This window comes from Lepidochelys kempii, chromosome 24, assembly GCF_965140285.1.
Source record: "Lepidochelys kempii isolate rLepKem1 chromosome 24, rLepKem1.hap1, whole genome shotgun sequence".
NCBI classification, from domain to species: domain Eukaryota; kingdom Metazoa; phylum Chordata; order Testudines; family Cheloniidae; genus Lepidochelys; species Lepidochelys kempii.
Window position 1 is genome coordinate 77,789 of NC_136403.1, and position 13,163 is coordinate 90,951.

The following is a 13,163-nucleotide window of genomic DNA, read 5'->3' on the forward strand; positions in this document are numbered from 1 at the left end:
AAAAAAAAAAAAAATCTAAAAGCAATCTTGATAATAGTGAAAAATCAAAGCCTACCAGTACAGAATAAAAATTCTAGAAAGGTTGTTTAAGACATATAACAGGCAAATGACTTGGGTTTAAGATTATTAGATTTACTCAAGGAGAAATAGAGTTTATCCCGTAATCTCACAAAGACCCAGAAGCTACCTCATCCCTTATGCCATAAAACTTTACAGAAGGTTCAGGTAAAGTCTGACTTTACCAGCTTTTTTTATTTTTCTCCATTTTATTACATGAACAAGAAACTATTCCTGGTGTATTGTACTGTATTCCCTGAGATCAGAAAGAGGAACCACTGCCTGGTCCTCTCTGGGACGCTCCTTAAATCAGACTTCGGAGTTTAATTTTTTTTTTGGCTGTCGTCAAAGCCTATATTTTCCACAAGACACAATTGCAAGAGATTCCTGATGTGGAGTTTGTAATGAAGAAATAAACATAAATGAGTTACTGTGCTGATAAGAAACTTGTTGATGTGTAAGAGTTACCTGGGGTGGAAGTGTCGGGGGCAGAAAGGCTGAATTGTGCTCCCATTGAAGACAGTGACAAAATTTCTATCTGCTTGAGTGGGATCAAGAGCCAGACCCAAAGAAAGGAGGGAAATGAGTGATAGTTGAACTTCTTTGTTTTTTAAAACTGTTTCCCTTTTCACAGTTTGTCAAACCCATTTTCTTTGTTTTTTATCTTATGTAAACTTTGGATTGTTTCTACTTCAGCTGAAGGGGATAAACACTGAGGTGGAATATTTGTTAATGGCAGGTAGTGTGAGCACTAAGTAAGGAAGCCAAGAAGAGATGTGTGAAAAGATTTTAATGTTTACAGTAGAGTTGGTGGAAAATAACTAGTTATTATTCAAACATTTATACTTTGGCAGACAGTCATTATTAGCCAATCATTACACATATTGCACAGTTATTGAGATAATGACAGGCAGTTGACACTGATTAGACACTGAACCTCAGAACCAAAGTGCAGAGAACACCAATAACTAGTGGAAAATTTAGTTGTTTCGATAACTAAGATCCCTGTTGCAAGATATTTATTTTGATATGTGTATATAGAACTGTCAGATTCATAGGTAATTGTGGTAGCTTCTTTGAAATTTAATTCATGCATCAGGTGCCAAATTGGACTGAATTCCACCATTAACTTAAAAATTTCACCTGCACTTTTAGGAGTCTGTGGTATCTGCGCATCTTCCAGTAGTGACGTGAGTAACATTTATCACATGTGCGTCATACATTGTCATCCTTCCCCCAGGGGGGAAATTTTGTGTGTAATGTAGTGTTTTGTTCTAGTAAGGTTTTTTTAAATATACATGCTGCTATGTGTTTATATTAGTGAAGTCATGATCAAATAAGTGCACTTTGCACTTGAAGCGGACAGTAGTGAGGTTTGTGATGGTCCTTAGTTTCTGTGGCAGTCCCTTGGGAAAGCTGTCTCCAACATAGACAAACTTTCCCCATATGGTAGAAAATTCATTGTGCTTGAGGTGCTGAATTGTTGACCATGGTGCTCATCCTGGACTTTAGGCAATTTTTTATATATTCTGGACTGAGGCCATTGAGTGTCTTGAAGATGAGGATTGAGACCTTGAACTTAAATTGATAGTCTGTGGGAAGCCCGTGAAACAAGCAGAGGACAGATTTAATGTGCTCACAGTAGCCTATGTTGCTGGGGAGACGCGTTAAAGTGTTGTGTTGTATTTGGCATTTCCTAAGGGCTGAAGGCTTCATGCCCAGATATATTGTATTACTGTAGTCCAGAGGGGAGCTGATGAAGGAGTGTATAACTGTGGCCAGATCACTGTCTTTCAGGACTGACCAACATCTCCTCGCCAACCAGAAATGGTAGAAAGTGTTAGGCTTAGGGCTCATCTAGACGAATAGTTAGTGGGTGGCAAACTGGGAAGTAAATCTAAAATGAACTAGCATGACATGCACAAACTGTTCGTGTGGACACTGCTACCATGCACTAAAAAATTCTCTGGTACACGCTGACCTCCTCCTGGTTCAAAGCGACCAGCTCTTAGATGCAGGTATGTAAGAGCTTAGTGTCAGGGCTAGTATTCTAGGAACACTCCTAAAAGACAGACTGAACTAATTAATAGCGGCTGTGCACTGTCAACAAAAGGAGCCTGCATCAGGACTGCAAACTCTCATGAGTGGTTTTTCTCTGCTTAGTAGCATCATCTCTGTCTTGCTTGGGTTCCACTCCGAACAGCTTTTGTTCATCCATGAGCTGATCTTGTCCAAACACTGGGCTGTGGTGGTGGTGATAGTCATATGCAGTGAAGGGACAAGTAGATTTCATTAATTTGGTTTCTGCATTTGATGTTGCTCAGCTATTACTTTGATGTTTTTCTTGTACATGAGCTGCTGCTTCCTATAAAACAACAGGTTATGGCAGGAACACAAATTTTAGAAATTAATTCTTAAAAGTAGTTGGTGTAGTTATGTTTTAAATACATTTATATTCTTCTGATTTCTACAAACGGTCCACAGTCAGTAGCTATTTAAAGTGAATCAATCTTTATTCGCACACTCAACGTGCGTTAACAAATTCAACATACAAGATAGCATTACATATTGTAGATTAGCATACAGTATTATGCAGTTTCACACATTTCAAGTTAGTTTTTTTCGCTTTTCAACTTTTTTTACCACAAAGTTGTAACTGTCCAAGTTAATTTTACAACAGAAGACACAAGGTAAAGAAAAAACACATCTGGGAGATGCCACCGTGAGGCAGCTGTCAGTAACTGTCAATTTTACACCAAAGAAAAATTATCTGCACATCTTCAGTTTTCCATTATTCTTGAGGAGTAATGGAGCTATTCACATCTGTCCAATAAGCCTAAGTTTAATTACCCTGAGCACTTTTCCTTGACAAGATGTTAGTCTTTCCTTTTTCAACTAAGGAATAGGAATAAGGAGATGATCTAGGCTTAAGTATACTTTTCACATTGAAGACAAAAAGGGAACCTCTTAGTTACTTTTGAATGGAATGTACACAAGTAATCATTTTTATAGTGGGGGAAGAATGTGGAAGGAATAGTGATAGATCCTAACCTTTAACAATCAGATTGCTCAGTGTAAAAACTCAGATTCAAATAGATCTACACCAGCTTCCAGATGAAAATCTGTTCTCCTGTTCATGGCTGAGTGCCACTAATAGAGTAAGAGCTACAAAGGAATTAAGACAAAGATCAAAATCTACTGTAACCTCAAGCAGGAATCAAGATTGAGATGTCCTGATAAATCATATGGAGAAGCCCGCACTGTATTTACTTCACTGCAAGTCTTAGAAATATTGAGAGGACTTCAGTCTCAACATCACTGTTAGTCCTGGACCCATTAACAGCCACAGCTAAACTGAAACTTTCTTTCTCTTTAAGGGAGTTCCTACAATCAACAAAAGCTGACAGTGGAAAGATTCAACTTTCCAAAGACAGCTTGTCAGAAAGTGCTGCTGAGAGATTAATGGGTGGTAAAACTTAGGTTGTTTGCCAACCGAGCAGCCGTTGCTCTATGTTATGGCTTGAGAGGAAACTGGAGGCTAAGACATGCTCAGTTATTCTACTTTCAATAGTAAGAACATTGTGAGGATCATGCTTTTCCAACAGGGCTCTAAAATTCAGTGGTCTCAAGTACTGTAAACAGATAAATGAATTTTTAAAAATTTACTTATGATACATTATTTACATTCCACAGGGCACAGAACAGTGGCTGCATGGAAGCAACAAAATGAATACTGAAAACTTGCAGTCTTCTGTGTGCCTTTCTGCCCACTCAATTCTTCTTTGTTTTTAATGTGTAGTGTTTAAAAATAAACTCAGATCCCTGCAGAGGAGCTGTTTACTAGGTCTCTTGTTATAACTGTTTATGATCAGCTTGCCAATAATGTTTAAAATTAAAAATTGACTTGTTTATAGGAAGCCAAATCAGATTACTTTATCAAGATATCTTGTACAAAAGTTTAGACCAGTGTTTTTACAGTGAGATCTAGTGCAACTGCTTCCACCCTTTGTTTACCTTTACAGAACTTGGGTCCATGTCCTTCTGTACAAAGAAGTTGCTGACTATTCAGGCAAATGTTCTACAAAGTGCTACAAGTCACAGTTATCCAGTAAAGTTTTTAAATTCCAAAGATGACAGTAAGCAAATTCTAATTCTTGGAAGCCAAAAACGTAAAGATAGTTCAGAATGCTTTGTACTTTCATTTGAGAGTTTAATTTATGTTTTGAGAAGACAGGTTTTTTTATTTTTCTCAATGTAAATTAAGTCTAATGCTTTGAATACTGGCTATTATAGAAACAAATCGTAAAGAAGTACATTTAATATAATCTCAAGTCAAATGTGGAGGAGGCTATATCATTAATTATTTGATTATATTCATTAAAAGCCTTTCTCCAGCATAAAGTTTCCTGTCTAATTTCAGATATGTCACTGTCAGTCTAGAAAAAGATGATGCTTAGGTAGAATTCAAAATCCTTTTAGAGAATTAGCCTCAGTCGCCCTAAAATGAATCTTACACATTTAGTTTATAATGTTCTGTATGGACCCTTTATTCATATACAGAGTTGAATAAAATACAGTTTGTGCTCTGTGGGAATTCGGGATGCACCAAATATTTATCCTGAACCACGTCCCATATGGCAAAAGCAAAGTGATCAGGTTGCTAATATTTCAATTTTAGATGTTTATACCTTCAAGCATGACTTTATAGCTCTATAGCAAATACATCACAAAGGGAAATATTCCAATACCAGGTTACAAGGCATTTTTCTTAAAAGGAGAGAGCTATTCTTCCTTGTACGTCTTTGCACTATTGCTGAATTCTAAACTTTTATATATGAAAATGCAGTTAATGCTTCCAAATCAAAGGACTGAACAGCAAGAATCTATAGGCAGATGAACTAACAAGAAACTAGAGGTTAAACAGCAGAATTCAGAAACTTTGGGAGAAGCCTAATAAAGAGAGGGCAGTTGTGGTGAATACCAGCAAAGACAGTTCGGCACAAACACAACTTCCATAGTAACAGATAATATTAAAATCTGCAACTTGATATTGGTAAGTTACACTAATTTTAGTTTGTATTAGGCATGCAATAGCGTGATTACACTTACATATAGTTGTGGTATTTTTAAATTTAATGCTTTTTAAGAATTTTAGTGCCCTGCAAAATCACATCACTTGAGAACCAATCAGCTGCATCTTACGAAAGTTTAGTTCTATGACTAAAACAAGGTTTAAGTCTGTTCTATGAGCCAGCAGTCGCTGCTGCAGCAGCCTCTGCTAGTATTCGCTCAGGCTGTGCCATTTGGCAATCTGCTTTCTGGGGTTCTCGCACACCTCTCGCCAGTGTTCCACGCCACCAGTGGTGATGCTGTGTGCTCCCAAAATCAGCCGACCTACCACCTCATTTTTTGTGGTGCGGTCGAAGTCGATGACTAGAAATTCAATGCTGATGTCAGGAAGGAGATCCACAGGGATATCATAAATGAAGGATTCATTGAAGATGGGATTCAAAGTGCACTTCTTCACATGGGTCTTCTTTTTTGCTATGCGTTTTCTCCCATAATAAACGTTCACCTTAACATAGGGGTCTGCCAGAGAAAAGAGAAAAGCAAACCAATAACACAGCCTAATAATACTCTTCGGAATAGTACGTCTAAGAGGTCAAGAATGAATTAAAGGTTAGACATCACAGTGCCCCATAGCTCCCTACACCTTGGCTGCCCTCCCACTTATACCACTTCCATTAAAATCCAAACCATGACCGTGGAAATTAGAGACTCTGATCAGAAATAAAAGTTTATTGTCCCATAAATATCTGAGAAAGTTTGTTTAAATCCCTGGTTCCCTTACAGGTGAAGAACCAAAGCGATGAATAATTCCCCAAATGAAAAACTTTAAGAGATCTATACAGGGAGCAAAAATATACATAAAAAGAAAAGGAAGTTTGTGCCCTTTCAGGCCGCCTTTATACTGGGTAAAGAAGCAAAAAAAAGGTTTTGTTCTAACTTTCTGCTTCCCAATCTCCTCCCAATCAAAAACTGTTTTATTATTTTGAGAGGAAAAAATGCTCATCTTCCTTGTGTTACTGGCAGTCTCCATGGCGGACTGGAGAGTTAGTTAACTCACAGACTGACCTGACCCATGGCTGAACTTTAAAGACTGGTTAGGACGATATGTAAATAAACAGAACTTTGAAATGCAAGCCTGCATGGTTAGAGATAGAAGGGTAGATTTTTGCTCAGGTCTTGTGATGTAAGCAAACAATTCTTGTCTATAGCTTTGATTCAGAGATCAAAAAAGGAGTATTAATATTTAGGAAGACACTTAAGTAAAATAGTATTATTGTCTATATGTCTCTCTGAAGGTTGTGGTAACCTGTATCTGAACTGTTCAATGGATAAATTACCCTATGCTAATTGCCATGATATTTGGGAGACGGAAAGTTGAGCCTATTGTTTTCTCAGGCCAAGAGGCTGCTGGAAATGTATAAAAACCCTGGGACACGATCCTTCTTCATCTCAGATCTGCTTTGGGTTTCAAGAAGGGGAAACCCTAAGCCATAAGAACTGAAATCCTCAATCACTGACTGGAGCCACCCTGAATATGGACATTGGTCTATAACTTATGGACTATTTCTAAAAGAACTTTTGGCAACTACAAACTCACCATCTCTGCTATGTATCTGGACCTCAAGAAATTGAACGCAAGTCTATATGTATATTGATCTTTCAACCAACTCTCTCTCTCTCTTTTCTTTAATAAATCTTAGTTTAGTTAATAAGAATTGGCTATAAGCATGTATTTTGGGTAAGATCTAAGTTGTTGTTTGACCTGGGTGTGTGGCTGATCCTTTGGGATTGGGAGAACCTTTTGTATGATGAAATAAGATTTTTTCAGAATAATTCATCATATGTTTGACATGTGTGTCTGGATGGAGGCCTGCGGCTGGGTAGTTTAAGGGAACTGCATTGTTCGGCCTTCTGAGTAACCAGTAATGTAATACAGAGGCTGTTTTGGGCTGGCTTGGTAAATCTAAATTCTGGAATATCCACCAACGTTTGGGGTTTGTCTGCCCCGTTTTTTTGCAGTTCACCCTGATTGAGTGACCTCAGCTGGCTCCCACGGGCAGCATTGTTACAACAGGGTACTGCAGTCCCAAGCTGGCAGGGAAAACGGGCTCAGAGGTAGTCTCAGCACATCAGGTGGCAGTCCCAAGGGTGTTTCTGTGACCCAACCCATCACACAGCTGATCAAGCAATCCAGATTGTTCTAACTACCGTGTCCACATTAACATAGGTCTTCAGTATCTACAGATTTTTATCAACAGTAATTTTTATTCAAATATTTAAAATAATTATTAGTGTTGAGCTTAGAACAGATGGATGCAGAACTACACTAGGAATACCCCATTTTGCTGATTCCTCATTTACAACTACTTTTTGAGAGCTGTAGGCCAGTTGGTAAGCCCTTTAATGTGCTTTGATGTGTATAGTGCTATTTTTTTAATTAGAATGTCATGCAGTAGTAAGTCAAGTACCTTTCTGTGACCACGGCCCTCTTAAGCCAACTGGGAAGCAATTATAGAAATTTCATGAGGTTGGTGTTTACATTCTAGTTCACCAAAGAATGTAATGTGAGGTCTCAAATAAAAGCCAGTGTCATTCTGGTATTAATATTGTTCTGAAACCTATTGTGACAAAGTTCCTGCTCTACCTTGGTGGGTCTTGTGCTTACTGGCGGATTTGCTTGCCTTGGAGCTTCACGGCAGCCCTCAGCTTGGCTGTTTTTCTGAACCCACGGTCCAAGTCAACTCCTCCTGTGTCTGACCAGGAGTTGGGAGGATTTGGGGGGAACCCATGCCCACCCTCTATTCTGGGTTCCAGCCCAGGGCCCTGTGGAATGCAGCTGTCTAGAGTGCCTCCTGGAACAGCTGTGTGACAGCTACAACTCCCTGGGCTACTTCCCCATGGCCTCCTCCCAACATCTTCTTTATCCTCACCATAGGACCTTCCTTCTGGTGTCTGATAATGCTTGTACACCTCAGTCCTCCAACAGTCCACGTTCTCACTCAGCTCCTAGTGCCTCTTGCTCCCAGCTCCTCACACGCACACCACAAACTGAAGTGAGCTCCTTTTTAAAACCCAGGTTTTAAAAATCAGGTGCCCTGATTAGCCTGCCTTAATTGATTCTAGCAGCTTCTTGATTGGCTGCAGGTGTTCTAATCAGCCTGTCTTAATTGTCTCCAGAAGGTTCCTGATTGTTCTGGAACCTTCCCTGTTACCTTACCCAGGGAAAAGGGACCTACTTAGCCTGGGGCTAATACATCTGCCTTCTATTACTCTCCTGTAGCCATCTGGCCTGACCCTGTCACAGTATGTACAGGCACTATAGAGACAATGTGGGTGCGGTGATTTTTTTAAGTTAAGAAGTTGGGCCAATAAAAGATTACCTCTCGTACCCCGTGTGTCTCATATCCTGGGGCCCACATTACTACAAAAACACTGAGTATACAGATACTATGTAAAGCATCATGCATATATACTGAAAAGGTTTTTAAAGTTTGTATCTCAAGGTATTAGTCACCAGCAAAGGTGAAAAAGATGTTTTCCTCTGTCAGGATGCAAATTACGCATTGTAAACTGACACAATGGATGTCTATTAACTTGTAAAGAGTTGTGAAATCAAAACGGAAGTCGTGTCATTATTCTGGCTATGAGCTAAGACAATGAACATTGGGGGTATAACTAGGAAGCAAAGAAGACATTCCTTCATCCTTGACCTCAGAAGTAAACAAACAGCACAGTTTCATTAATAAAAATAGGATCTCAGCCAACGTTGGTTTAAATTGCTTAAGAGGATTCTAGGTGAGAGAAACTTGTTTAGACAGGAGGTTAACCTGGTAATTAAGTTTAGTCTCTAGAAAGTATATTATGATCTTCTTTTATATGCAACCATTTGTTTCCAATATTCTTACTCACTATCACTTGAATCTTTGATACTAAACTTACTCTTGTTTTCACTATACGTATAGCTAGCTAAGTGCTGTGATGTTAAGCAAAGTGCTGATCCCAAAGTGGAATTTTACAAGCTGGTATGGTCTGTTCCTTTGGGAATAGCAGACCTGGTAGTTCTGTGAGTAGCTAGTGTCAGGGGCTAGATATCACAGGGGAATGCTTCAAAGGGACTTGGGGACTGAGGTGGACATAGTGTTAAACTGCAAGGTAAAGTAAGGGCTGTCATAGCACTGAGAAGAGTGCTTGAGTAGCTAACAGGCTAGCAGTGTTAGGAGACTGACACCCAGTTAAGAACAAGCATAATTCCCTCATGCTGGTGGCATGGGGAAACAAGGTAATTCATAGCTCTAGGCACCCCGAGAACCATCACGCTTACAAAAGTCTAAATGTATTATATCTACAGTTACCTTTCTCTGCTAAACTTATCTAATCAAAGAATGGGATATTTGTTTGAAAAGATGTATTTTCCATAAAACCATGTTGACTGGCAATAATTATATTCCCATACTTTAATTCTTTATTTACTGAATCCTTTATTAGCTTTTCCATAATTTTGCCTGGAATTGATATCGGACTAACCAGCCTCTAATTACCTAGCATCATCCCACTTGCCCTCTTTTAATACTGGCACGATTTTAGCACTCACACCGTCTTCTAGATTCTTCAGTATTTCAAGATTTATTAAAAATTACCACCAACAGGCCAGAGATCTCCTCACTCAACTCTTTTAGGACCCTGGGTGCAAATTATCAAGGCCTGCTAACTTAAAAATGTTTATCCCTAGTAGAGGCGGTCTCCAATCCTCCTTGGACTGGAAAAAAAAAAAGTTAACCCTCATGCAGTATGAAAACATCATCCTGCTTCTTTCCAAATACCAAACAGAAATATTTATTAAGCACTTCTGCCTTTTGTGCACCTCCATCTAGGCCCCCCACCCCAACCCTCTGTCTTGTATTTTCGTCCCCAGCAAGCAGTTTGTTTTTTGTTCATACTGCAAGTAGAAGTGTGACACACACTAGGATGAAAATAAAGCAGTCCTCCTTTGTACTGACACACTCACAGCATACCATGTTAAAAGTTGTTCTCTATAGTGCCTGTGTGGGGTAAATTTTTATTGTTGCACTGACTTCAAGGCATTAAATGGAAGAACAAACACTTCAGATCTAGTTGATGCGTTAACCAATAAACAACTGATCAGTAACTACAGTCTAAATTAACACTCCATTTTACAGCATTCCCTTTGTGTTTACAGGGAAGAACAAACTATGCATCAGGTGGAGTGCAGTAAACTATTAATAGGCTGGAGAAAATAGCTTCTACCTGAGAGGCCAGTGATATCCATTTTCGGTAAATGTCTAGCTTTCAGCACCACAACAGTCATTCTCTGCGCAACAGGCTGGTAAGACAGTGAGACTTGCAGCTCTCCTCTGCTAATGCATTTCTGTGGAAAAGAAGCAGATACAACTGGGAAGACCTGGGAAGTAATAAACAGGTAGGTGCCAGGAGGTCATGACCACAGTACCCTTCCCATATTGCTAGATGGGAGGGAGATTCCCAGGGGGTGTCTCACAATGGAAAAAATGAGGATCACTGCCTCAGAGGTTGGCTTGTGAAAAGAAAACAATGACCAGCTTAGGGACTATGAGGCTCCTGTTGGGAAAGCTTTCTCCTTATCTTGAAAGTATTGATGTTCAGCTAGAATTGGGGGAACGTGAACTCAGTATTTACAGTTACATCGGTGCCAGCCTTCCTTACCAGGAGGTACTGTAGAAAGAGAGGTTTCAGAGGAACAGCCGTGTTAGTCTGTATTCGCAAAAAGAAAAGGAGTACTTGTGGCACCTTAGAGACTAACCAATTTATTTGAGCATGAGCTTTCGTGAGCTACAGCTCACTTCATCAGATGTTTACCGTGGAAACTGCAGCAGACTTTATATACACACAGAAATCATGAAACAATACCTCCTCCCACCCCACTGTCCTGCTGGTAATAGAGAGAGGCAGGAACACTGCCTGCAGGAATTTCACAGATACAGCAATCCCAAGAGTTGAAACTACTGTTATGTGTTAGTTTTATACCAGACACACAAGGTGGGTGAGGTAATATTTTTTATTGGACAAACTTCTGTTGGTGAGACAAGCTTTTGAGCTTACACAGAGCTCTTCTTTGTGTCTCAGTTAAATACAAGGTGGAATAGACGGTTTAGCATAAATAGTTAAAACACATTTCAAGGGACCATTCAAGGTGAAATGGCCTGTTAATAGCCCTCTAAGAGAGTCATTGGGGGGCGGCTTGTTAGTGCGTTATAGTGTTTCCTAGACCTGATGAACTGTGTATGCTCAAAAACTTGTCTCTCTCACCAACAGAAGTTGGCCCAATAAAAGATCCACCTTGTCTCTGTAATATTCTGGGACCAACACAGATACAACAACACTGTACAGTTTTATTCCAGAGGCAGTACTCGAAGCAGGGGTTATAACAACCCAGAAGATGTTGGTTCTGTACAGTAGAATGTACAGTTATGATACAATGCACTATAACTGCAAAATGTGAAATCTAGCACCAAAGCCCTGAGTAATGTGTCAACTATTTGATTCAGAAGAAAAGTCAGTTTTTCTTGGGGATTATGCCACCCTTTTAACCACATCTATTCACCAAAATCAGCATTAACAATTAACAAACAAAAACATTAACAATTATATGAAAAAATAATGATATCTACTTCATTTAAAATTTCCATTTACCCCATGTTCTGACCCTGTATACTCTAGCAAGCCTACAACATCCTACAATTTTGAAAACTTGCTTTTACCATATTTCAGCTCAGAGCTAATGTGTCCCTCAAAAGCAGTTGGAGGAATTTCTGAATCCCAACAGAATGAGATTTTATATTATCAGTCGTAATTCCTACTTCCCAAATACCAGTTAGAAAGCTGCCTAATAATGGTGCCAGATTATAATAATGCCTTTTGCCATAGATCAACATTTTTTTATTTGTACAATTTTAATAGTTTTTGCCATACAAAACAATGTAAACACCTCTGGGAAGAAAATTATAAATATACATTCCGCAATATAATTGTTGCTTAGTAATTACATGTTACACCCTGAGTTTAATTCCCAATTTAGCCACAGGCTTTTGTTATGACCTTGGCCACTGTAACCTATCTTTATGTGCCTCTCTCCCTCATCTGTACAATGGAGATGATGATGATAATCCCTTTATTTTATCTATTCAGATTAATTCCTTGGGGCAGGGACTGTCTCTTACTATGTGCTTTCACAGGGACTAACACAATGGGGCCCTGATCTTAGCTGAAGGCTTCAGATACCATTGTAATATAAATACTAATGTGAGGGATATGCAGAATATAAGCATCAGGTAGGAATGTTTAATAGCCATGGAATAATTAACTTTAAATACAGAGTTCCATGTTACACATTCACTTCTGGAGCACTACAGTACTTCTATCATTTTAAAATCTTGACCTTTAGTAGATTTGGAGTGCTTGTCCCAGTATGGGGGTGTTTTTATGATCCAACTATAGTTGGATGCTGGGGACAGTCCTTGTGCTGCAGAACTACTGATCCAGACTAAAGTTTGCAAAAGCACGTAAGTACCATTTTCAGCATTCACTTAGGAGCTAAGGCTTACTGACCTTCAATGAGACTTAGGGTCCTGAGACTCCTAAGTCATTGAGCACTTATGAAAATTTTACTCCCAGTCCATGCCTCAAGGCTGAGAGAGTCTGGATAAGTGAACTGTGTTGAATAACACGTGCTATGTTGTCTTTGAAAATAGTAAGCTTAACAAGCTTAAAATAATGCAGGCTTCCAAGTGTTAGAAATGGATTTTGCTTTAGATACCCACAAAGTTGCCTAAGCTTTTGCACTCTCAGTGAAAATGGATTTACAATTCGTGAGTGTGAAACTGATGCTATCTTTTACTGATATCCAACTAAGATACGGTGCCAGCAAACACAGCCCCATCATGAAAATATGAGATCCTGCTGCTTTGTCAGGTCTGTCTGGTTGGTGACTAAGTGGTGAAATATTTCCTTTAAATATTATTATTCAGATTTGTTGGCATTAT

At 39.1% G+C, this 13,163-nt stretch overlaps 2 protein-coding genes across 7 annotated transcripts in view; one reads left to right on the top strand and one right to left on the bottom strand.

Moving 5' to 3' along the window:
* Positions 1–11,346, top strand: part of RIT1 (Ras like without CAAX 1) — a 53,474-nt gene extending 42,128 nt beyond the window's left edge. The window contains exon 7 of one of the 2 annotated variants that reach the window (XM_073323191.2): positions 1,213–2,904. In XM_073323191.2, coding sequence (XP_073179292.1) covers positions 1,213–1,322 — 110 coding nt within the window. In that variant the 3' untranslated portion in view covers positions 1,323–2,904. Of the gene's footprint in view, positions 1–1,212; positions 2,905–10,324 lie in introns of those variants that run through there. The other variant, XM_073323192.2, reaches the window with a different exon arrangement.
* Positions 2,550–13,163, bottom strand: part of SYT11 (synaptotagmin 11) — a 43,136-nt gene continuing 32,522 nt past the window's right edge. For 4 of the 5 annotated variants that reach the window (XM_073323181.2, XM_073323183.2, XM_073323185.2 and 1 more), the window contains 2 exons: positions 10,390–10,513; positions 2,550–5,646 (listed from right to left, as the gene is read on the bottom strand). In XM_073323181.2, the coding sequence (XP_073179282.1) occupies positions 5,336–5,646; positions 10,390–10,513 (435 nt within the window). In that variant the 3' untranslated portion in view covers positions 2,550–5,335. The remainder of the gene's footprint in view (positions 5,647–10,389; positions 10,514–13,163) is intronic. The other variant, XM_073323182.2, reaches the window with a different exon arrangement.